Here is a 27,340-nt window from a genome sequence, read left to right on the forward strand (position 1 = left end):
TAAAAATAATACCTGGGTTTATCTACCCATGCTTTTTACTGATTATTAATCTAAAAATGCACAAAGTATGTTTCTGTACTCTCCGATTTTTTTTTAAATAATCTGAAATACTCACGACTCATTTACAGGCACAAAGATGTAATCTTTATTAAAGATGTTTATGTGACGAGTCCATGTTCTTACTCTCTTATGTCTTCTCTGAGCCATTCTGGGAACAAAAAGATAGATATATTTGATAGATAAAAAATTAAAAATTTAAGATAAGGATTTCAGGGATCTTTTTTATACACTGAAAAATGCTAGCTTTAGTTTATTTAACCATCTTCTTCAAGGTACATAATATTTAACAGACTAGAAAATTATCTCATTTTATTAACTCCTGGCTGTTTTTAAATATGATCACTATTTATAAACAATAAAGTATGGATAAAAGAAAGGCAGCAATTCATAAAATGCTTTACAGATTCCAAAAGTGTCTCAGCAACTGAATATAAATAGCTATACCTATTTATTCTATTTAGTTCCACCTGGGCTGATATAAAATATTATCATTAAACCTTAACAAAATTGTCTAAATGTTATATCTGTGATAAGGGAGGTGTTAAAACTTAATGGAAGAGGAGGGATGAGGTATATAGTCTTAGATTTTTAAAGATGAGACTCATCTCCCTTTATTTCATTTATAAGAATATTATAGGACAATGAGTTAAGCATACCCATTATCCATCCTTTATTTCTTTGACAAATATTTATTAGGTTCCTAAGAACAAATAATGAAAATCACTCACACTGCCCTAAAAGGATTTACAAAATAATAAAGGCAGAAAAAGACTACAACAAATAATTAAAATATAAGTGTCATAAAGGATACAAAGGAATTATGGTGATGGCATCTAGGAAAAACATGAAGAAAAGGGTTGGGACACATGAATAATAATTCCTTTTCTTTACCTCATTAGGGAAGTTAAAGAAGGAAGATATCAAACCAAGTTTGGATGTCAAAAAAGGTTCTAGGAAAGGGATAGCATTTCACAGTGGCATAAAGGAGATGGTGATATGTGACTTCTGGCTCAGTCCCACGAAGGACCTCTTTTTAGTCAGAAAATTAAACAAATCATCAAGTTCTTAAACATTTACATACCAAGTAACACAGGAAACAGACATCTTTGCCCTATCCCTGTCCATGTGAATATCTAACCAAACTCACAGGAGTAGACATTGGGAGTAAGAATGGGGCTAAAAGATGAGGTAGGAATTAGTCACTATGCAAAAGATTAACTTCATAAAATAATGAGTCATATGTTTACCAAATTTTCTTATTTCAAAATGACCCAACCATTACAACGATTATAAATTATTATTTTTACCTAGTGCAGAGTCTCTTAATTTGTTTTCCATCTGAAAGATCTTAAGGATAGACACCTGGTTTTCTTTTGTCTTGTTATGTTGCTGTTTGATAGATTTCCTGATTATGCTAACCTTATTTGATTGGGAATACATTAGATATTGGATGGGGCAAGGATGACAGGAGAGAATACGGGGGCCGCAATATAATCGCTTATTCTCTGTTCCTAACTGCATGGAAAATCCTCAACTAATGTCTAACAGTTCTTTCCCCATTCAATAACATACATTATTATCTTTTATTATGAGTTCCTAGTATGTTCTAAGAATTGAGCAAAATGCACCAGGCATAGAGTAGAAAATAAGACAGATGAAGTCCCTGACCTCATGGAGCTTGTATTTTAGAATAAGAAACAGAAAATGAACAAACAAACAAAAAAATGATTAGACATCATGTTGTAAAATAAATTTAAAAGTGCCAGAAGAAGAAATTTCTGTCAGAAAACAGGAAAGAGCTTAAGCATATTTGAAAACTGAAAGGAGGTAGGCTGAACTGAAGTGCTATAAATAAGGGGAGAGAATGCTGCGAGATGAGTTTAGGGACATGGACAGAAGCAGATCTTGCAGGATCTCATAAACCACAGTAATGACTTTGTGAAACATTTAGTCTGCTATTTCCTAACACTAGCAGTTTGAGCTTCCTGTAGGATTTACTGGCCATAAATTATGCTTTGTATCCCCTGTCACTTTGCTTCTGGGTTCTTTTTCTTTTTTAACCGATGTAGGGATTCTTTGTGTGAATACTAATTGTATACATATCAGGCTAAGCATTAGTATGAGTATTTGTGTGTGTGTATATGTAGGTATGTGTTCATATGTATATGTGTATATATAAATATATATTATACATAAGATACATATAAGATCTATCTTACACTGGAAGATGGCACTCATCTAACTCAGTTCTGTATTATGTTTATATATGATCATTCATACAACATCTAAATTTTTTCTAATTTTTTAATTAAAAATTTTTTTTAATACAGCAGAATCTACCTTTTCATTTCCTCAGTTTCTACGTGGGTATGCCAAATGCATAATCTCCACACTGACTAGTAATCTTAAAACAAAATGTGGGATTAAGTGCATGGTGCCAACCATCTGTTTCTATACTCATAAAATAGAGGAGGAGGGCATCAGAAATGTTAAATATCAAATTTATTTAATAAATCTTCCCCTTCCATATATCCCTCTCCATTAACCCTGATTATCAGGAATATTTTCAGATTGTGATTTTCTCCTTAGTTGACCCTGGCAGGCCTTGTCTACCAGCACAAATTCCAAATCCATAAAGACACTCAAAATATAGATGACTACACATCTCAGTTTGTATAGGGCAGCCCCAGTATACATGGGTTGCCCAGCGTAGCTATTAATAAAGCCTCCTTTTATTCTCTCAAGTGTCCCAATTTAGGCCATAAATTATATAGTTGCAATACTAAAAACAACAGACAAAGCTTGAACTTTGAAACTGGAAAGCTATATCCAACTTCGGATAACTTATCTAACTTCTTTAAGCTTCAATTCATAACAATAATGGCATTATGTCATAAGACTACTGTAGAATCAAACAAAATAACGTTATGTTCACTGCCATGGCTCCAAGCAGGTACTCAATAAATGTTAGTACTCTCTCTATTCCTATCCTCCTTCTCCAACAATACAAGAAATTCAGACAGTTTACCCATTTAATCATCTTCTTACTTGCCTATTATTCCTATTATTTTAAAGGGATGAAACAGCTCTCACAGCCATTTTTTCAAAGGCAGTCCAGTATAACAAAAACATCTCTGGATTAGAGGTTAAAAGATAAAGATTTAAGTACCAACCAGTTCTGTCACTTACCAGAGTTCTGCCAATCTTTATTGGCCTGCTTCCTCATCTGAAAAATGCCTTACATACCTAAAAGCACTGTTATGGGAAGAAATAATGTACAAAAATGTACCTTGTAAAGTGGTAGACAAATGCTTACATTAACTTTTTTAAAAATAAAAACTCTTAATTTTACCATGGGCCTACCATATAGATTATCACACGAATTGTTAGGGGCAGAGAGAGGGGTGAAGTGGCTCCAGGCTCACAACTATCCAAGTTACTGCTAAGATACAAGAATTACTCCTTCCTCCTTTTTGCCTAGCCCCATCCACTGCTCTATAGGTTTTAGAATTAATCAAAAAAATACCTGGACAGAAATTCAGCTGATTTGTGGGAACATGGTATTTTTATAACGTTACATCAGTTTAATTAAATAGTAGTATGTTAGTGAGGGTCCAACCAGGAAAACATAAACCTCCCTATATATTTAAGACAGATAAAATGTAATGCAAATAATTGGCTACAGTGGTGATAGAAAAAGCGCAGTGCCACAAAAGGCAATCAGTGAGGCAACCAGAGCTTAGCATAGTAGGACAATGCTACATCCTTATGTTGAAGGGCAAAGTGAAGAAGTAGTACCTCCAAATGGAAGCTAGAGCTCTATCAGGTCTGTCCAGTGAAAGAAGGACCCACAGAGGAACTAGAACCACTACCAGAATAACTGCCCAAGGCAAAGAGGGTAAGGAAGAAACATCCTGACTTCTTTCCTTGCCTCCCAACCTCCAATATCCCCCACAAAACATGCAATTGGAAATGCAACCAGTAAGAGTCAGCCTCCCTGTGATAGGGAACAGAACAGTGGAAGGGTAAGAAATGCCTCTCAGAGCAAACAGGCCCAGCACCTGCAAAAGTGGTAATACTGCTCACTCTAGGAAATACTGTAAGAAGTTATTTCACTAAGTCCATCAAAATAGCATGTTTTCCTCTTAAAACTTAAGTACACTGAAAGACTGACTTACGAAAGATTTGGATTATCTTCTGTTAAATTATTTTCCTTTCTTGTCAAGCATTTGTAGAAAAAGCTACTAAAAATGTGACTTCGTTCAACAAGTTCATCTGACACCTTCTCCAATATAAGATACCTGCAAAGTAACACCACAAAAGTAAATTATTTTTAGATTTTATCCGGTCTTCCTCCAATTATCTGTGTTCAGAAAATCTTCATTTTTATGTCCTATTAGAGTCAAAGCAATCTTGCAATTTGCTCTGATTTCAGCTTTTTTTTTGTTCTTTAGTTACCTCACCTTCTATCAAGATCAATTAAAGCAGAAATTTTCCACATATTCATTTACTTAACAAATATTTCTCAAATTCCTAATATGTGCCAAGCACCATATTTATACTAGCAACATAAAATGAGAGGGGGCAAAAAAAATTCCTGCTCCCGTAGAGCTTACAATTCAGAAGAGTGACGGTACAAGGACATATTAATCAAATAATCATGCAATCAAATACAAAACTGAAACCATGACGCTCCGAAATAAATCTAGAGAAATTTTAATAACTCTGAGACATGACTAATCTCTAAATCCTTAGTCCATTTCTTTACTAAAAGAATTCTTCAACACAAGTTTATAATTCAATCACTTAGTGATTAAACCTCTCATAATTAGAGAACTCTACTGTTGTTAATAGTTTATAAAGGTCCAAAAATGATCTTGGGATTGCTTTTTTAAAAAAACATAAAAGACAAACACAACTTGAATTTTTCTTAATGTGGTTATGTGGAGGGTATACTATGTGGAAGGCGACACACCTTAATCTTAATCTTACCTTAATCTGAATAGCGATAACATGGGTACACACATATGTGAACATTCATGAGCTATACACTTAAAGTTTGTGCACTTTCCTATTTGAAAGTTATTCATCAATATTAAAAATAAATAGAAAGTAGTTTAAAAAATAAAGTAGAATCCCCTCTGAAAAGAAGTCAAAGAGTCAGAGATACAGGCAGGTTCAGTGAAAAGGAAGTATAGAAAAATACTCTTAGAACTGAATTTGAAATAAAATTATATTAGTTAATTCCAATAAAACATATCAAAATTAACATCAAAGATGATCCAATTCATCTCACAAAATATAAATTTGACACTATTTAGGAATACAAAAATAAGTAAGATATAAGATGCTCAACCTTTAGAAGGAAAATAATCATAATGCTACCCAATAACTTTAAAATAAGGCAAAATATTATATGAACCATAAATGAGATACAAATAAGGTATTATGAGAGTTAATAATATCTGTTTAAAACCAGGAAAAGTTTTCAAGAAGATAACCCTTGTGAGGAAGCTTGATAGAGGAATAAAATTTCAACAGGTTAAGGTAAAAAGAATATTCCACGAAGCAAGAGTAACACGGCATTAAGGCAAAAGAGTGAATAAGGATGGGCTTTGTTTAGTAAACTGTTTATAATTCAGTTTTGCTGGACTATGTAATAGGTTCAGGGTTATAAGTAGATGGCAGAAAAGACAAATTAGTGTCGTATTATCAAGACACTCAAATGCCTGACTGTGTTTGAACTCATTTTGACAGGTAGTAAGAAATTAATAAAAGTTTCTAGTGAGAATAGCATTCATGGAGTAAAGAATAATAATGGTGGTAATAATATACTTAACAGATAGGAAAACAGAGATAAAGGATATAAGGAGACTGTTTTAAAAGAATAATAATTTAGGTAAGATAAGTAGTACTAAAAAGATCATGATGACAAAAGAAAGACAATAAACAAATTTGAGAGACCGAATCTACTACTCAGGCAACTGAGTATGTAGAGAAGGAAGGGAGGGTAAAGAGTCAATGATAATGAAAACTTTACTCCCAGCCAAGATGGAATAACAGGGATCAGACTTACACTCCTATTTGAAACAAGCAAAAAATCAGACAAAACACATGAAACAATAGTTTTTAAAACACTGGACGTCAGGCAACAAAGAACAGTGACCCTTGAGAAACGGTGAGCACCGTAATTGCCTCAGCTTACTGCCTTGATAAGTTTCCAGGCTGCAGCACAGAAGGGAATAACCCAAGTGGAACATGGCAGATTCCCTGAGTTGAGGAGATGCTGAGAGTCAGGAGAGACTAAGGCAGCGAGAGTTTGCAGATCAGAATACTGGAAAAGAAAAAGCACTATAGACAGAGAACTTCAGACATCTGCAGAGTCCTCCTCAAGAATTTAGCAGAATATTGATCACTGCATGTACGTAAGGAAAATACCTAAGACTGGGGAAAGAACTACCTGAAAAAAGTAGAGGGAATGGTACCCAGCATTCACACAGGTTGTGGGAATACTGCCTGCTGCTACCAGCCAGGCTGGAAAACCTCATAATTCATGAAGCACTGAGTAGAGTATTCAGAAGGGTCTTTCCTCAATAGTGGGGATTAATTTGTTGGGCTCACTTAACAAACCTTAAAAAGCAAGATCCTTAAAAGCATCAAACTGTTTCCAAATAATCTGTCTCAAAACACAATTCAAGAATATTTATAGGAATATACCAGCACCCAGTAAAAAAATCACCAGACATGCAAAAAAGAAGAAAAAAAAAATACCACTCATAATGAAGAGAAAAATCAGTCAACTGAAACCAACCCAGAACTGACAAGGACACTAGAATAAGTAGAAAAAGACATTAAAACAGTTGTTATATAATAATTATATTCCATATGTTCAAAAAGTTAGAGACATGAAAGATATGAAAAAGACCCAAACAGAACTTCTAGAGATTAAATCTACAATGTCCAAGATGAAGAGTAGATAATAACGTGAGATTTTTGAGCCTATCCTTAGTAGAATAAGGATAGCACTCTTAGTAAAACAATAGGGCTGAAATAATATGATAATAATAAATTGGTTTGGGAAGGGTCAGTGAAATAATTAGGAGACATCTTGAAATGTTAGAAATGTAGGTATAGGGATAGAGTACAAAATGAGGGCTAGAGACAAATTACTGCTGCATGAAAGTTTCTTTCTTACACATTCCTTCAGCTTGGCTATATAAAAAGTTGAAAACTATTTTTAATGGAATAGTTATATGGATTTTTAAAATGACAGCTAACTTTTACAGCACTTAAAGACACAATAGAGAACTACAGAGTTGTTTCTTTCTGGTTCCCAAAGTGATCTGTAATTATATAAGTACTTCCTTCACTATAATAATACTATAGTCCAAGAAGTATCAGTCAGGGACTTCCCTGGTGGCGCAGTGGTTAAGAATCTGCCTGCCAATGCAAGGGACATGGGTTTGAGCCCCGGTCCGGGAAGATCCCACATGCCATGGAGCAACTAAGCCCATGCGCCACAACTACTAAGCCTGTGTTCTAGAGCCTGTGAGCCACAACTCCTAAGCCTGAGTGCCACAACTACTGAAGCCAATGCGCCTAGACCCCGTGCTCTGCAACAAGAGAAGCCACCTCAATGAGAAGCCCGCACACTGCAATGAAGAGTAGCCCCCCTCGCCGCAACTAGAGAAAGCCCACGCGCAGCAACGAAGACCCAACACAGCCAAAAATAAATAAATAAAATCTAAAAAGAAGTATCAATCAATAGCAAGGAAAAACAAAAACAAATAAAACAAAACAACAGTAACTCTTCTGAAGTATATAGTATCTATGGGAAGTAAAGGAATGAAACTGAATTAGTCAACACCAGAAAACTTTAGTAGACAAAAATTTTCAAATCTGAAATTTTGGCAGGTTATTTTTAGCTAGAGTTACTTCAGAGATAAAGATATTTAATAGTCACATCAAAACCTGTAAAACAAATGACAAGATCATTTATCATTGTACTTACTTAAGGTAGAAATCAATGATTACATCATTAAGAAACTCTCCTTCTTCTAAGCACTCCAGATCTTCATTAGTTACTCCTAAGCCCCCTTTAGTAGGTGGTGGAGGATATACAATCAACCTTAAAAAGTAAAAATAAAATTAAAATATACTAATATTGAAAACTCTAGTGTCAAAGGGATTTGTTATATAGGACAATAACAGGGCAGTAGTATTCAATAACTAAAATGTGTAGGGTAAAAAATATTTGACATGATACAAGCAATTATATTTTCCTTCCTTTGTTTTCACAAGCTACTAATAGTACTCTCATTGAGTATCTTTTCATTTCCAATCCTTCCCATGTGGGCTAGTCTCAGTATTTGTCTAATCAATAGGTTATCTCACAGTCAATGACAATACCATTGAGGATGTCTCTCTTCTGTACAATTTTTAACTTTCAACAAAATGAAGTAATAAAACATAGAAGATTCTCCTACACTCCAGTTTCCAATGCTAAGTTTGAATCCCCAAGACTAAAAGAGTCAACGGTCAAAAACAATGCTCTCCTACTGGTGGCTAGTCTACACCAGCAGCTGGACAATGAAGAATTACCATGGGAGCTTAGGAGGCAAGTTTCCCATAAAAAAGTGCTTATGACGCATAACTTAAAGAGAACATAAAGGATATAAATAATTAGAGCACAACCAGAAAGAAATGGAAAACAAAATGACAACTAATTAGGCATTTTTCCTTTGGCACCCTCTCTTAAAGCTCAGACATAAGAGCAGTTGTGAGTTCTGACTATAATCTTGGAACAGACAGGGTGGTACTCATTGCACAACTACAGTCAATAATAAAGGTATAATATGTACTTGTTGAACTAGAAAGATTCAAGAAGAATCATCTGCAGTTGATTTAATCTTGGTAACCGTAGCACCTAAATGAAATAACACAGGAAAATTTTAAGGGCTAAAATGAAAGTTACTATTTTATTGGCTATTTCCCTATCCTGTGCTTTCCTTTGTTTTTTTTCTTTTTTTTAACAGAGAAAAGGAATCTTGAAGAGGAATAGAAATCACTCTCAAGTGCACAGACTCCCTTATGCTGCCTTACCACCATGAGAAGACATATAAAAGACGAAATACGAACAAAGAAGTACTTCTGAAAGGGAAGTTCTGATAAAGTACCCTAAATTGAGGCACACATTAATAAGCAATTTCACTTTCCCTATTATATATTCAGATACGGAATACATATTCTTAAAAACCATACTCTTCTATTCAAATATTTTCAATAAATGCTTTAATCTTACCACATTTGACATCTGGCTACCATTTCTGTCTTATTAACATAAAACTAAATGAAATGGCATTGATTGTTTTCTTAATAATTTTTTTAACTTTTTAATAATTATTTCTATTATTAACTGTCAGCAAGAAAGTAAAACTCAAAACATTTAAAAAGGAAAAGTACTTAAAATCAGCAATGTGAACGAAAACTACTAATTTGCCCACCTATTACAAACGGGATATGACACAGTACATACTTCTGAACAGGTCCAGTGGGCCTGACTTCTCGCCATTCTTCATCTGGATTCGATGTAATAGAAAGTGAGTAGCAACCACTACTTTGCTTCTGCAGTAAGGTGTAAGTAGGCTTGGCTGTATCTGTATTTGAGGGCTGACAGAAAATGGCAAAGAAAAAGGTCTTATATGTGCACAAACACGTATTAACTCTCAAAAGGACAAAGTCAAAAGTTAGACTGGTCAGAGAAAATGTGACTAAAAGAAATATTGATACATACCAATGAGTTATATATATACTCTTAGAATTTCTATAAAGATATAACTAAATCAAAATAATACTTTGGATCAAAAGATACTATACAATGATCAAAGTTTAACCTGAAGTGTTACTTACAGGTCTGGCTTTATAATTAACTTAGGAATCTGAAAACAGTATTCATTTTGTTCAAAATGAACAAAAGAGGTGATAAATAGTGGGAAAAAATTTAAATGAGAGACTGAAGAGTTTATAAGAACATAAATTGATATTTTATTATTAAATGGAAAACTATGATACAAATTTGTATATACAATGTAATTACCAGGCAAAATTTTTACAACATTATGCAAAAGACAGTGGTGAAGGCTTACATCTTGATTTCCACTAATGTGGCTTTCTACAGACCTTTAAAAAACCAGCTTAGCCCCAGACCAAACCCACATGAGTGTGTGTGTGTGTGTGTGTGTGTGTGTGTGTGTGTGTGTGTGTGCGCGCACGCCCATGTCACAGCAAACTTAATAAATGCTTTTCTTTCTAGAGGTATTTGGCAGAGATACACAAGCCACATGTGTATTAGCAACCTCCTATAAAAATAAACACAGTATTTTAAAACTTACCATTAATTGTTCCAAGATAATTTTAGACTTATATTGATAAAAGAATTGCAAAAAACAAATAAGCCTCTCACAGATCCCCCTAATATTAACATCTTTTTAAACCACAGTACAATTATTAAAACTAAGAAATTAATGTTGGTATCATACTACAAACTAAACTACAAACTTTATTCTGATTTTACTAGTTTTTACGCTAACAAATTTGTTTCAGGATCCTACAATTCCTCAATCTTTCCTTGTCTTTCATGACCTTGATATTTTTTAAGACTGCTGGTCAGTTACTTTGTAACTGGGTTTGTCTGATTTTTCTCACAATTAGACTGAGGTTATACAATATTGAGAAGAACACCACAGAAATGATGTACTCTTCTCCGTGCATGATGTGACAGGTACATTAGGTCAATATATCTTACTACTGGTAATGTTAACTTCAATCACTTGGGTTAAGGTGATGTCTGCAATGTTTCTCCACTGTAAGTTACTACAGTGGAGAAAAAAAAGTTACTTCTTTTTTGTAATTAATTAATATTTGGGGTGAGAGATTGATATTGTACACATATCCTGTTTTCCCTTAAGTTTTCATCCATTAAATTTAGCATCCCTCTGTGGACCTTACCTGCAAAAATCACTATGATTTTTCTAGAGGTGGTTTTATATTTCTCTTGTTCCTTTTACATTTATTAATTGCAACACTTTTCTAAGAAAGAATTGTCCCTTACCCACCTTTTTTTATGTTTTCATTCATCCATTCAGTTATTTATTTGTATCAATATAGATTAATTGGCATTATATCTTATTTTTTCATAATAATCACAGGCTATCATTACTGATTTTGTTGATCTAACTGTTCCAGCTCTGGCACTGGGAGTTCCTTTAGGTTGGTTCCTGTGCTCTTTTGACAAAACACAGCATTCTGAAATCATGCTCATTTCAAAAAAAGAATTTTTATCGAACTGCCTCCCTCCCCCTCACTAATTATATTAATCATATGCTAACCTGAGATATTGATTTCATCTTCATTTCTTCAGCAGTAGCAACAGGGAAAGAACAAGTTGAAGCACAGTAATAATGAATAAAAGAGCTTTCTTTTGAAGAGAGGTTCTGAAATAAAGGAAGTGCTTGAACCCAAGACAGTGGATAAGAAAGCTCTAATTCTCCATTGGCTGTACTTATTTCTGTCATAATGTCTTGCAATTTCAATTCTTCTCTCTGTGAAATAGAACTGTGTAGCTCAAGGAAAATGAATTCAGTGGATTTTGCTATGAAAGAAAAAAGAAATCAGTTTTTATCAGTAGTGTTATTTTTGAAAGGGATTATAATTAAAATAATTATTAGTAACAATAAGGTTGGTATACAACTCAACAAACTATTTTGTATGTTAGTTAATAACCCAGGCAAATTAAATCCCAAAACAGGACATTAGTAACCTATAACCAAAACTCACAATTTTTAGAGTCCTACTACATTAGAATACAAACTCCACAATGGTATTGACTGCTGCATCTCCAGTACCTGGCATTTACTAGGTGCTCTTAAATGTTTGTTAATGAATGTATGAATAAGTAAATGAATGATGACTAAGCAATTGTTTTTCTCTAGCCCTCTTCATATATCAAATCTACCAATTAAAAAAATTTCCATTCAAACACTTCCTTCAAAATCATTTTCTCTCATCAAATGACATTCTCTCCTCCCATAATGATTATAAATGGCTTGTGTATTTTTCCAACTTCTCTGCTATTTAATCATGAATTTTCCCAATTAATTTGGAAGTAATGAGGACAGCAAAATAAGTAATTTTAAAGACATAAAATTTAGTTCACTACTTAACATCTTTAATGTGCAAGGGAGTAGGAGGGGAAATGGCAGAGAGATTAAAGAGATAAGAAAGAAATTTACCAATTTGATTTACCCAATTCTAAACCAGACTCCTTTAGGAGCTGGAAACTAAACAAAGTTGGGAAATATCTCAAGATACTATATATTGATAGATAAGTGTTATGGGAGGACCAGAAAAGTATTCAACCCAGTCTTAGAAAAATGATACATAAGTAAATAAACTGATTTATCTTTTTTAGAAACTATAGAAAATGCTGAAGATAAAGACTTCTGTATTTTATTTGACTTTGCCACTGATTAGTTCTGTCACAGTTCATTATGAAATAAGGGCAAGAAACTCTTAAGACAGGTAGCCAAGGATGTCAAGTGACTAAAAGGTAAGGTAGTCCTTTTATTTTAGAAGATAATTTTAATCGGTTGAGTAAAATTAAAAGGAGAAATTAAATGAATAAAGTATCTTACGTAATATCAAGGGATAAATTATTTTGAATTCAATGAACTTATTTCAATTCAATGAAATAATTACATTCTACTAAATTATTTTAGAGGAAAATTACTTTATTTATAGGACTTCTCAGATTATCCTGAAATTTAGAAATCTTTTTATACTCACATTGCTGGCTTAACATAGAGTTTTCTAATTGGGTCTGAATCTCTTGAAGATAATTTGAGGAGATCCAAAGAAAGAGGATAGCATGACTTCTTTTACTGTGATCATCATCTTTATTTTTCCATAATCCAAACCGCTTTAAATGTGTAGTATCCACTAGCAATGAAATCTCATGCAGGGACACTGTAATAAATAAAAGATAACAAGGTAATAAATTAATCTATTTAGGAATACACTCCATATGCACTGTATGATTCCTCTTTAACACAATGTATTTTTTAAAAAGAATTATATGCAAGGTTTTTCAAAAATATCATTTCCAGTACATTTCAGTAAACTTGGCTGAAATACCTAAACAGTATTATTACAGTAAAAAAGATCACATAAATTAGAAAGGGCGTAAAAAATTTAAAAAAAAAATTAGAAAGGGCCAAACAATTTTTAAGTGATAATTAAATGTAGGAATTTAGCCTCTCACACTATATGATCTCGGACTATCTTATCAATGCAGAAAACTAAGCATAGTATAACTGAAAAAACTATATAATTCTATCTTGGTTAATACTATCAACCAAGACTGCAAATGCTATCATAAGCCACTTAACGCCTATTTTTCTTCTCTTCAAACATCTGCATTCCACTACACAGACCAGCCATTACCCAAAGATTCCCCAGAGTCATATGAGCTTCTGAAAGGTCTAGGATGCAATTTTTTTGGTGGCGCCTCCTGACTTCCTCTCTTCCTATCCTGTCATGTCCTATTCTAACCTACCTTCCCTCTTCTTTTACTCTCTATTTACTGGCTCCTTTTTCTTTTTCTTTGTTTTTGATTTGTATGCCTTTTTTAAATTGAAATATAGTTGACATATAATGTTAGTTTCACATTACTACATAATGATTTGATATTTGCATACATTATAAAATGATTACTATGGTAAGTCTAGTAACCATCTGTCCCCATACAAAGGTATTACAATATTACTGACCATACTCCTTATGTTGTATATTACATTCCCGTTGCTTATTTATTTTATAAGTGGAGGCTTATACCTCTTAATCCTTTCCACTTATTTCTCCCAACTCCCCACCACCCTCCTCTATGGCAACCAGCTGCTTTTTTTCTTTATCTTTGAGTCTCTTTCCCTTTTGTTTTCAGATTCTACATACAAGTGAGATCATACTGTATTTGTCTTTGTCTGACTTATTTCACTTAGCATAATACCCTCTAGATCCATCCATGTTGTCACAAATGGCAAGATTTCATTTTTATAATGGTTGAGTAATACTCCATTGTGTGTGTGTATATATATATATATATATATATATATATAACACATCTTCATCCATTCATCTATTAGAAGACATTTATGTTGTTTTCACACCTTGGCTATTGTGAACAATGCTGCAATGAACACTGGGGTACATGTACTTTTTCAAATTACTGTTTTGTTTTCTTTGAGTAAATACCCTGAAGTGAAATTGCTGGATCACACGGCAGTTCTATTTTTAATTTTTTGACCAACCTCCATGCTATTTTCCATAGTGGCTGCATCAACTTACAATCCTAATGTGTGCCAACAGTGGAAGAGGTTTCCCTTTTCTCCACATCCTTTCCGGCACTTGTTATCTACTGTCTTTTTGATGATAGACATTCTGACCAGTGTGAGGTGGTATCTCACTGACAATTGGCATTTCACTGACAATCAGTGATCTTGAGCATCTTTTCATGCGTCTATTGGTCATCTGTATGTCTCCTTTGGAAAAATGTCTATTCAGGTCCTCTGCCCATTTTTTAATAGGGTTGTTTGTTTTTTTGATGTTGAATTGTATGAGTTCTTTGTACATTTTGGGTATTAACCCCTTATCAGATATATGATTTGCAAATATTTTCTCCCATTTAGTAGGTTGTCTTTTCATTTTGTTAAAGGTTTCCTTTGTTGTGCAGAAGCTTTTTAGTTTGATGTAGTTCAACTTGTTTATTTTTGCTTTTGTTGCCTTTGCTTTTGCTGTCAGATGCAAAAAACTGCCAAGACCAATGTCAAGGAGCTTACCTCCTATGTTTTCTTCTAGGAGTTTTATGGTTTCCGGTCATACATTTAAGTCATTAAACCATTTTGAGTTGATTTCTGTATATAGTAGAGGTAGAGGTCCAGTTTCATCCCTTTGCATGTGGCTGTCCAGCTTTCTCAACACCATTTATTGAAGAAACTATCCTTTCCCTATTGTATATTCTTGGCTCCTTTGTTGAAAATTAATTTACCATATATATGTGGGTTTATTTCTGGGCTCTCAGTTCTGTTCCATTGATCTCTGTGTGTGTTTTATGCCTATATCATACTCTCTTGATTACTATAGCTTTGTAATACAATTTGAAATCAGGATGTGTGGTGCCTCCAGTTGTGTTCTTCTCAGGACTGCTTTGGGTATTTGGGGTCTTTTGTTGTTCCATACAAATTTTAGGATTTTTTTTTTCTATTTCTGTGAAAGACTCCATTAGATTCTGTGAAAGACTCCATTAGAACTTTGACAGGGATTACAGTGCTGTAGACCGCTCTGGGTAATATGGACATTTTAACAATATTAATTCTTCCAGTCTATGAACACTGTAACTCCTCCATTCTGAAAACTGTCAATGAAACTGGCAGCAAAGACAGACAGATTAAGTTAAAAGTAAAGAGTGAGAACCTTCAGAAAAACTTCTCAGCATTTCTTCCTCATGCAGCTCACAGCCCCAAATAGTTGATACTATTTCTGTGAAATCTAGATAGTTATTACTAATCCAAATGTTCCAAGCTCTTAGTATGAAAGTTAAATATTCTTTAGGAAGGCTGCTTTAAAAAGATTCCCTTAAAAAAACCGGGGGCGGCTTCCCTGGTGGCGCAGTGGTTGAGAGTCCGCCTGCCGATGCAGGGGACACGGGTTCATGCCCTGGTCCGGGAAGATCCCACATGCCGCGGAGCAGCTGGGCCCGTGAGCCATGGCCACTGAGCCTGCATGTCCGGAGCCTGTGCTCCGCAACGGGAGAGGCCACAACAGTGAGAGGCCCGCGCACCACAAAAAAAAAGAAGAAGAAAAGCCAGGGGGCATTTAACACCATCACAAGAAAAATTTACCTCATTAACAAATTTTCCCAAAATATTTAGTTTATTCTGTTACAGGGCTATGACAGACACTGAAAGCAGGAGTTGCCTATCATTTCTCCTACCTACTGTTAGGGATTTTAGTAACAGGACCCTAATTTTATAAGGAAGCAAGATACCACCTCTTAAAAACTCTATTTCCTAGCTCCCTTTGCAAATAGATGAGTGGTCATTTGACTACATTCTAGCTAAGAAAATATAAGCAGAAGGTTAGGTGGTATGCACACCCAAGAAGACTCCTTAAAAGGGAAAGAGATAGGTGGTATGTATTCTTTCTACCATTTTTCCTTTCCTCCTGCTCTCTACCTGGAACATTACAACATGATGGCTAGACTTCCCTGGTGGCACAGTGGTTAAGAATCCGCCTGCCAATTCAGGGAACATGGGTTCGGTCCCTGGTCTGGGAAGATCCCACATGCCACGGAGCAACTAAGCCTGTGCGCCACAACTACTGAGCCTGCGCTCTACAGCCCACAAGCTACAACTACTGAGCCTGCGTGCCACAACTACTGAAGCCCATGCGCCTACAGCCCGTGCTCCACAAAAAGAGAAGCCACCACAATGAGAAGTCCGTGCACTGCAATGAAGAGAAGCCCCCACTCGCTGCAACTAGAGAAAGCCCACGCGATCCAACGCAGCCAAAAATAAATAAATGAACAAATTTATTTTAAAAAAAACAAACACGATGGCTGGAGTATGAGCAGCCATATGGACCATGAGACAAACTAGAGGATGAAAGTCATGTGTCAGGGATGACAGAGTAAGAAAATGAAAGGAGTCTGGGCCTCTGATGACCAAATAAACATCATATCAGCCCTGTTCAGTCTACCTCTGGAATTCTTAAATGTGAAGAAAAACTAAACTATTTTCTTTAAGCCACAGCCAAACATAATTAAGAGCTAATATAAATATGAATAAATCAAATTTTTCCCACAGCTGCTGCAGAAAAATAAACACTTAGACCCCTAGATTTCCCCACCTACAAAAACCTTTCACATGCATGCCTTGTTTAATTTATTTATTGGTTGCACCGGGTCTTAGTTGCAGTAGGCGGACTCCTTAGTTGCAGCTCTCCTGCTCCTTAGTTGCGGCATGTGGGCTCCTTAGTTGTGGCTCGTCGGCTCCTTAGCTGCAGCATGAGAACTCTTAGCTGCAGTATGTATGTGGGATCTAGTTCTTTGGCCAGGGATCGAACCCAGGCCCCCTGTATTGGGAGCATCTTAATCACTGTGCCACCAGGGAAGTCCCTGCATGCCTTGTTTTTAAAAAAAAAATTTTTTTTATATGGGAATTTAGCACAGACAGGATTTGAAGAAGCTGACTAATATTTTCCTCTTCCATTATAAAATCGTAAACCCATTACCACTGACAAGAGTATTTTTCCAAAATTTTTAATTAAAATCACCTTTTAAAGATCATTTGGAGCTGATTCACTTTGTTATAAAGCAGAAACTAACACACCTTGTAAAGCAATTATACTCCAATAAAGATGTCAAAAAAAAATAATAATTTGGGAACTTCCCTGGTAGTCCAGTGGTTAAGACTCCACACTTCCAATGCGAGGGGCCTGGGTTAGATCCCTGGTCAGGGAACTAAGATCCCACATGCTGTGCAGTGTGGCCAAAAAAATATTTTTTTAAAGAAAAAATATATATATATTTATATATATTCATTTGGGATAGAAAAGCTATAAAGAAAGCAACATTTGAAACAAAGCACAAAATATTAACGATGAAAACCTAAAGTATCATTTTTGATGTTTGTTTGTATCATAAGAATTTGAGAGGTAGCTCCATTACAAAGGTTTTTACCTATAGATTTTAGTTAGATGTAGTGGGACTACATTAAACTACAAAGCTTCTACATGGCAAAGGAAATCATCAACAAAATTAAAAGGCAACCTACTGAATGAGAGAAAATATTTGCAAGCCACATATCTGATAAGGGGTTAAAATCCAAAATATATAATGAACTCATACAACTCAACAGCAAAAAAACCCCAAACAATCTGACTGAAAAAAAGGCAGAGACACTGAAAAGACATTTTTCCAAGGAAAACATACAGATGGCCAACAGGTACACAAAAAGGTGGTCAACACTGCTACTTGTCACAGAAATGAAAATCAAAACCACTATGATATACCACCTCACACCTATTAGAATGGCTATTAACAAAAAGAAAAGAAATAATGAGTATTGGCAAGGATGTGGTAACAAGGAACTCTTGTGCACTTGTGCACTGTTGGTGGGAATGTAAACTGGTGCAGCCACTATGGAAAACAGAGCGTTCTCAAAAATATTTTTTTAATGATCCAGCAACTCCACTTCTGGATATTTATGCAAAGGAAAGGAAAACACTAATTAGAAAAAATATATATGCACTCCCATGTTAACTGCAGCATTATTCACAATAGCCAAGATATGGAAAAAACCTAAGTGTCCATCAATGGATGAATGAATATGTGCTAAATAATATGTGATATATATACAATGGAATACTGTTCTGACCAAAAAAAAAAAAAGGAAGGAAATCTTACCATTTGCAACAACATGCCTTGAGGGCATTATGCTAAGTAAGCGAAATAAGCCAGAGAAAGACAAATACCATATGACATAACTTATAGGTGGAATCTTTAAAAAAAAAAAAAAAAGCTCATAGATACAGAGATCAGATTGGTAGTTACCAGAAGCAGGGGGTGGACGAAATGACAGAAGGAGATCAAAAGATATAAATTTCCAATTATAAAATAAATAAGCAGTGAGAATATAATGTACAGTACATGGTGACTATTGTTAATAATACTGTATTGCATATTTAAGACCTATTGCATAGATCTTAAAAGTCCTCATCACACACAAAAAAATTTTTGCAACTATGTATGGGGATGGATGTTAACTTGACTTACTGGGGGAATCATTTTGCAATATATACAAATATCGAATCATAATGTTGTACACCTGAAATTAATATAATGTTGTACATAATTTATACCTCTATTAAAGAAAAAGAAATTGAGAGGTAGCTCTGTTACCCAGGTCTTTATCTACAGATTATAGCACTATTTTTATGAAGTTATTTCCTCTTGAATCACAGGCCTTGGTTTCTTTAAATAGCTAATATTATATTATTCCACAATAACTTATTAAAATTTCCTAATTAGGAATATCAGTATATTTATTTTTATATATTATATATGCCTTACATATTCTTACTACTTATAGTAGCTTCCTAATCATTAGATTCATTATTATAACATACAGTTGTGGATTCTGTACATGGGTATCTGGGGAGTCCAACTAAAGTTACTTCAATCTCATCTTCAGTCTTCCCCAGTTCATTTCTGAACTGGGAAACACAGGTTTCCTCTTCCCCAGTTCATTTCTGAAGTGCTATTTGTATATATTGTTTTTGTTCATCCTTCTCATAATTCATTCTCTAAAGAGACTATTCTCTGTTGCTTATTATTTGTTCTCTTAATGTTATTTATTCTGAAAGGTTTTTTATTTGGAAAGAGAATGAGAAACTTGTTAGAGTCTCTACAAATTATAGGTCCATTTTCCAATCCACATTGCCTTACTCAGATAAGAAACAGTTCTGCCTGTTCAAATCTCTCTTAATCCCTACACAAAACCATTTTACATGTTTGTGTGCAACACTAAAAATTTTCCTTATACTTCTTTACTTAGTTTCTATTTTCATCCATTTTTATATATCAAAAATCTTGCTATCAAAACTACTTTTGTTAATCCCAAGAAATTGCCATGAGTCCCTTCATATTACTTAAAGTCATTAAAACAATAGTATAAAAATAGTATATTTTAAGTGTTATAAAACATTTTAACTCATTTTGAAGCTGCTAAAAAGTGTTAAATTGAAACATATTATTAACCTTATTTTTACATAAATTCTACACTGGAAAAAAGTATGAAAAACTAATTGCAGAAATATCTCAGAATTTTTGCTGACCAATTATTTTATACTCAAAATTACAGTGAAAAGAGGTCATAAGACAATGATAGCTTACCTTGAAATGGAATCTTAATATACTTTGTCGTGAACTAAAGGAAAAATAAAGAAGCAAAATACGAGTTACCACTCAAGATGTGTTACTATTCAAATTTTTCAAAATTTTTTTCTTTTTTAAACCACAAGTACATAATCAAAGTCTATACTAAAAGCCTTAAGCCTTTTTCTCAATAAACCAAAAAGATGTTTCACTGTAAAGACTTAGTTTTATGGAAGTTTAAGAACCCTGTGCAAGTAATTTAATTCTCAATATGCTCATTTATAAAAACCAGTAAGACTTTACTTAATATACTTTTCAAAAATGTTTCCTGAGGGCTTCCCTGGTGGTGCAGTGGTTGAGAGTCCGCCTGCCGATTCAGGGGACACAGGTTCGCGCCCCGGTACGGGAAGATCCCACATGCCGCGCAGCGGCTGGGCCCGTGAGCCATGGCCGCTGAGCCTGCGCGTCCGGAGCCTGTGCTCCGCAACGGGAGAGGCCGCAACAGTGAGAGGCCCGCGTACCGAAAAAAAAAAAAAAAGTTTCCTGAATATTTAAAAAAATATAAGACAAAGTCCAGAAGAAACTGCCAAAAGATCTCACAGGGTGTCACTGACTTTGGTAAATAAATCACAAAGCAGGATTTGATCCTTAGCTTTGCTGACATTCCCAGCATTCATTTTTCTTTGTTCCATGTTATAAATTCCCTTCTGACTAAGTATTCAGCAAGGTTCCTGCTCTTTCTGCTCCTTCTTTGACAAGATGCTAAATTTTCTCTAGGTATCTTTTGTATATATCTGACCTCCTTAAGTGTTGTTTTGTTTGTTTGTTTGTTTGTTTTGCAGTACGCGGGCCTCTCACTGCTGTGGCCTCTCCCGTAAACAAGACTGTTTCATTAGACTACAAGTTCCTTGAAAGCAGAGATCATATCTTACTATTTTTATATTCCCTGCCTTATCCATAACAGAGTGAAATATTAACAAAACTTCTAGGAAAATACCTGAATTATAATCTGACATAGTCAATTCAACTAATGTTTATAAGTGTGAGGTCTTTTGGCAGTTTCTTCTGGACAATTCAACTAATGTTTATAAGTGTTTTAGGTTTGAGCCATTTATGTAAAGTGTAAAGGGGAATAAAGGCACGACTCTTCACCACAAGATGCTTAAAGGATAATGGAGAGGTTTAGGCAAGAATACAAACAAAAACACACAGAATAAATCCTACAACAGATGTACAAACAAAGTGCTGTAAGTACATAGTAAAAGGAGAAGTTAATTATGGCTAGGAAGGAGAAATCAGGAAAAGGTTTTCTGGAAGAGGAAGTATTTCAGATAAACCTTAAAAGATTGTAACAGGCAGAAAAATAGTGAGAAAATATAGAGAACTGAGCAAAATCCAATATGGCTTTCATATGCAAAGTGTGATGAGTTAAAACTGAAAAAAAGTGGAAAAATAGAATAGGAATTATTCCTGGAGATCCTTAAATAACAAGTTTGGGAATCTGGAGAACAATTTAAACCATCAAAATGAGATTTCTTCTTTTTGCTATTAACTATACCATAAAGAAAAATTTACTTTACCATCAAGTAAGTTTTAGAGCCCAAAGAATATCAATGTTACATATGATTTTTTTCATACATAATCCTCATTAGAGTAGTCAGATTACAGATATGATTTTAGGGCATTCCTCTATAGTTTCAAGATTTCACAAGTAAAGACATGTTTCAAAATAGGTATAATGACATTCAAATTGTCCTATATAAAATTAATCTTAATTCTATTATCATTTGCACTAAAAAAAGAGAAGACAATCTGAAAATGCCTTGTCCAAAAAGCAAAGCTAAAAAAAAAATTAAATATACTTACTGTAACACAACCTTTAGAAGCTCCTTTTACTTTACCAATATAAACAGAAGTAAATATAAAATCCAGTTGTAGATCCATCTCATTACTAGGTATAACACAGGAAATGTTTTCCATGACAGGATTATATTGACATAATTCAGATGAAGCCTAACAAGGAAAAAATTATAAAATGCATATAAACCTAAGTATTATATAAATGCTGATGATGATTTTCAAAGTCAAATACTTCTTTAAATTACTATTAATGAATCTATGAAGGATTTTACACTGTTCTTACTGTGAAGAAATAGTTATCTAGATTTTTTTCCTTGAAAAGTGTATGGTTGGACTTCCCTGGTGGTGCAGTGGTTAAGAATCTGCCTGCCAATGCAGGGGACACGGGTTCAAGCCCTGGTCCAGGAAGATCCCACATGCCGCAGAGCAACTAAGCCCATGTGCCACAACTACTGAGCCCACGTGGCCCAACTACTGAAGCCTACTCGCCTAGAGCCAGTGCTCTGCAACAAGAGAAGCCACCGCAATGAGAAGCCTGCACACAGCAACGAAGAATAGCCCCTGCTTGCCGCAACTAGAGAAAGCCGGCGTGCAGCAATGAAGACCCAAAGCTGACAAAATTTAATAAATTAAATAAATAAATTTTTTGTTAAGTATATGTTTACTTTGAGAAAATTACTCTAAAAAGCTGAATCCTAAATTAATTCCATAGGCCCAAGTTTCAGAAATAAATTCTCCTCTGTATCAAAGCCATTTCAAAGTCAGTATTCTCTAATAGGCTTTATTCATTTTTAACTCAACAGAAATAAATTAAAATTTATATAATTAATTTAATTTTAAATAATTAAATTACTTTAATTTTATAAATTAAAATATATATAACTAAACAGTTTCAAATGAGTTTTTAAATACATCATCTCTCTTAATCACCACAACCACCCCATGGGGCAAGTTTTTTTTTTTCTTTTTGTATTTTATAAGTAGAGTTAATATATGTTTGGATTGGTTAAGTGACCTGCCCATGGTAATGCAGTTAGTAAGAAGCAAAACTAAGACAAATGCAGGTTTCTAACTCCAGGTCAAGGGTTATTTCAAGCACATAAAATTGCTTCCATAAACCAAGACAATGCTCTCAACTACTGCACTTTTACTGAGCAATGAAGGAATATAAGTGCCTAAGAACCGCCTGTTACATCAAATCTATATACTTTATTACATGCACTATGGCTGAGGATAGCCAACCAGCTGCCTAAAACCTCAAAAATCATACCACTTCTGCTCAAAAAATTCACACCTCTGCTTTTAAATTACAATAGACTACCAGGCAGTATCAGCAGCAGCAATTTCCCACCATCTCTTTGGAGCTTTACACTGCTTTCAGATGACTTTTTCCACTCCACATTTGCCTAGCTGTTACACATTATCCCTCTTTAACCTTAACATCACTAATAACCAAATAAATTACTACTAGAGCAATTATGCACGTGTACTCACTCTCCTCCTACCTCTAGAAAATGTGATTAATCCTCACCTGAAACATGCACATTACTCATCATTTTTAACCCAGCTCACAATGCCATTTACCTGCCTAATAGAATTTCTTTATCATTCTCAGCTTTTATTGCTTACTGAACTCTTCTTATCCCCTAAGTAAAAACGGGGAATCTAATCAACTACAGATGGTTCTATGACTGCCTGTGTGTTTTAACAAAATGAGACAAATGAGAAGATGGATTAGAAAGAATTCCTTATTGGGCCTCACATTTGGTAAAGACTAACTGCCTCTTAAAAACGGTCAATCTATGTTTCTCATAACTTCATTTAAAATTGGAAACAAGGGAGGGTGTGGAGGTTTATTCTGCCTTATAGATTTTGGTAGATCTCTACATTATTTGCTGCTTGGCTGTGATCATATGCTGTCAGTTCTACAAGAGATGTCATTTTCCTTTAACACAGTCATTTCATACTGTATTGTCAATTTATATACTGCCAAGGGAACTGTAATTCATTTAGAACTTTGAACTCATTGTCCACACTGTTTTAATTACAAAACAACTAAGCCATCAAGTAGGCTACTGGCCCAACTGGGCAACAATTGTTACATTTTAACAAAAATTCAGAACACAATTCCTGAGGTAATCTCTCTATGGAGTACCAAATGCAGCAGAAACACCCGTGAGGTACTTCCCTGGTGGTCCAGTGGTAAAGAATCCACCTTACAATGCAGGGGACTCAGGTTCGACCCCGGTCAGGGAACTGAGATCCCACATGCCGCAGGGCAACTAAGCCCGCACGCCACAACTACTGAGCTCGCGAGCCTCAACTAGAGAGCCCACGTGCCGCAAACTACAGAACCCACGTGCCCTGTACCCTACGCACCACAATTAGAGAAGAGAAAACCCGCACACCACAACTAGAGAAGCCCACGCGCCGCAATGAAAGATCTCGCATGCCTTAATGAAGATGACCCAAATAAGACCCAACGCAGCCAAAAATAAAATAAATAATAAATTTTTTTAAAAAAGAAACACCCGTGAAACACTAATCAGCCCATCAGACTGTTTTCATGGAACTGACCAAATTCTTCACCACACTCTACAGAATAACAGCCTCTGACATTATTCAAAAACAACCAACAGGGCTTCCCTGGTGGCGCAGTGGTTGAGAGTCCGCCTGCCGATGCAGGGGACACAGGTTCGTGCCCCAGTCCGGGAAGATCCCACATGCCGTGGAGCAGCTGGGCCCATGAGCCATGGCCACTGAGCCTGCGCATCCAGAGCCTGTGCTCCGCAACGGTAGAGGCCACAACAGTGAGAGGCCCGCGAAACGCAAAAAAAAAAAAAAAAAAAAAAAAAACAGAAGTTAACCATAATTCTGCACTGGTGGTCTACCGATAATCATTTCTTTAAAATAGGATAATCAGAGCTGATAATATGAATGAATACTGACAATAAATAACTTGAACCTTACTTTAGAGCTATATGTATGTCAAAAACACCACTAGCTGACATTAAACCAACAGACACTTCCACTTACTATTTTCTATAAGAGAGACAAAGTACTTACCAAACTGATAGGTTTGTGACACTGTTCTAAATGCTTTCATATGTTGTTTCACTTAATACTCAAAAAATAATCTTGTGAATTAGGTGTTATTATCCTCATTTAGGATATAAGGAAACTCAGGCTTAAGGAAGTTAAGGGACTTGCCCAAATGACAGAGCCAGGATTTGAACACAGATCTGTGTATCTCCAGAAGTCAGGTTCTTTCCTCTATCATGCTGCCTTAATAGCATGTGAGGGAAAGGAATAATTCCAAGTCACCATTGTACTGTAAGACCAGACAAATACTGGAAACTGTTTAATTCTAGAAAATGTTTTGATGAAGTACTTAAATGTCCAATGAGAACCATACGAAAAGAATAAATATTCAAGTCAGAATATTTAGACTTAAAAAATAAAAATGGCCAGAAGAAAAATGGTATTAAGCCTTTTACTTCAAATTAAAACAATTACATACTTCCCTCAAACTAATATGAAAGTTGTCTCAAAATTCAAACTAAGGGGGCTTCCGTGGTGGCGCAGTGGTTGAGGGTCCGCCTGCCGATGCAGGGGACACGGGTTCGTGCCCCGGTCCGGGAGGATCCCACGTGCCGTGGAGCAGCTGGGCCCGTGAGCCATGGCCGCTGAGCCTGCGCGTCCGGAGCCTCTGCTCCGCAATGGGAGAGGACACAACAGTGAGAGGCCCGCGTACCACAAAAAAAAAAAAAAAAAAAAATTCAAACTAAGAAAATTCATAATTTTTACATAATATTCTGCTTGACGGAAAAAAAAATAGTCATTAGCCAATAGTGTATATTTCACTGTTAATCTGTGAGAAGACAGAAATAAATTACCCGTACAGATTCACATGTAATCAGTGGTAGTTCTGACATTGCTGGCTCAGAAGTACTCTCACTTTCATTAGAGATGGCATGATCTTGCTTAGGTTGTAATTTAAGAATTTCTGAACTTTTATGTTCAACAGGTCCTTCTTCATCACTGGAAACAACAACTAAAAAGGTAAAATGTATTTTTTAAATGTGTCACAATAATCATACATAAAAAGAGAACTTTGTAATTCATGCAATATATCTTTCATAATCCCACTGAACTGAATCATCTAACTTTATTCAATTTAGAAACTGGCCTATCATTCATTATCTAATTTACACTAGTCACATACAATGTTTCCATGTCAGCACTATTATTTGGCAGTTACCTGCAACCTTAACTTCTAGAGGACGAAGATATTTAAAAATGGATAGAGTCATGAGGAGAACTTAGGACCAAATTCTAGTTCTAATCATGTTATTACACCATCATTCTAAATTGTACTTTAAATCTTGTTACATTAGTTGCTTTTAGGAGGGGGAAATGGATGGCTAGGGAAAGATGTGGGAGACCAGTCACTGGATATCCTTTAGAACCTTTTTTGTACCATGTGACTGCATCAAATACTGGAAAATTAAAAAATTAATGACAATAATTAAACAGCACTTAAGTGCTCTGTACTTCAGCTTAATCAACCAAAATGACAATAATAATGGTCCTTACAGAAACTTATAAAAAACTACTGATGAGATTACAGTACACTAATCTAAAAAAAAATTACTTCTGCTTCCAAGTACTCCATTCCTTACCTAAATCAATATTACAAAATAAATGAAGTCCCAAAACCCCAAGTCTTTTTTTTCTGAAGTTAATATATTCCACAATGATGTAATAAATAACTTATTGCCTAGCAAAATTTGTTTGAGAGGAGAAAGAAAAGAAATAAGTAGAGGAGAAAAAATTGTTATCCTCATGTTACTTACTTGGTTCAGCAGAGATAAATGATTGGTTCCCTTCACTATGTTCACTTAAAACAGGTTTTTCTACTGTGTTCAATTCATTCTCATCCTTCTCGACCACAGGACAATTCCCCACAGTATCAGTAGAAATACAGCTCTCAAAAGTTTTAGTGGTTGAACATTCAGAGGTGATTTGGGGAGCAGCACTCAAAGCCAACTCCTGACTACAAAGCGAGGATAGTTTAGTAAAATCACTTTCTATGGGTTCAAGCATAATTTCTTCAAGCAGTTTTGGGTCCTCCTGATAGTTTTCACTTGACTTTTCCAACTCAGTGGATACTGTTGGGTCATTTTCTTGTTCTTTCTGAACATAAATAAATGCATACAAAAATTAGCATTTTTCAAATTTGGGTAACATAAAGAGTTTTTTTAAGTTTAAATTCCTAAAGAAGAGTATAGAAGTAAAAACATTATATCATTTCTATAAATATAGGGGTAGAAAACTACTCAATTATACTACATTACTCTTGCCAGTGTCTCTCAAATATATAGAGTTTGGTCTGTCCAATCAGATGCCTAAACATTTTTCAAAAGGATGGGA

At 34.9% G+C, this 27,340-nt stretch overlaps 1 protein-coding gene across 19 annotated transcripts in view; it reads right to left on the reverse strand.

The window, feature by feature from the left end:
- SENP7 (SUMO specific peptidase 7) overlaps nucleotides 1-27,340 on the reverse strand; it is a 171,631-nt gene that overhangs the window by 8,606 nt on the left and 135,685 nt on the right. For 17 of the 19 annotated variants that reach the window (XM_027103625.1, XM_027103634.1, XM_027103614.1 and 14 more), the window contains 10 exons: nucleotides 26,764-27,103; nucleotides 25,804-25,961; nucleotides 21,914-22,060; nucleotides 20,066-20,099; nucleotides 12,904-13,083; nucleotides 11,448-11,710; nucleotides 9,596-9,729; nucleotides 8,072-8,188; nucleotides 4,239-4,361; nucleotides 116-208 (listed from right to left, as the gene is read on the reverse strand). In XM_027103625.1, the coding sequence (XP_026959426.1) occupies nucleotides 116-208; nucleotides 4,239-4,361; nucleotides 8,072-8,188; nucleotides 9,596-9,729; nucleotides 11,448-11,710; nucleotides 12,904-13,083; nucleotides 20,066-20,099; nucleotides 21,914-22,060; nucleotides 25,804-25,961; nucleotides 26,764-27,103 (1,589 nt within the window). Of the gene's footprint in view, nucleotides 1-113; nucleotides 209-3,249; nucleotides 3,316-4,238; nucleotides 4,362-8,071; nucleotides 8,189-9,595; nucleotides 9,730-11,447; nucleotides 11,711-12,903; nucleotides 13,084-20,065; nucleotides 20,100-21,913; nucleotides 22,061-25,803; nucleotides 25,962-26,763; nucleotides 27,104-27,340 lie in introns of those variants that run through there. The other 2 variants (XM_027103732.1, XM_027103644.1) reach the window with 2 other exon arrangements.

The sequence above is a fragment of the Aethalodelphis obliquidens genome, unplaced genomic scaffold (assembly GCF_003676395.1).
Source record: "Aethalodelphis obliquidens isolate GAN/ISIS:26980383/991018 unplaced genomic scaffold, ASM367639v1 scaffold1, whole genome shotgun sequence".
NCBI classification, from domain to species: domain Eukaryota; kingdom Metazoa; phylum Chordata; class Mammalia; order Artiodactyla; family Delphinidae; genus Aethalodelphis; species Aethalodelphis obliquidens.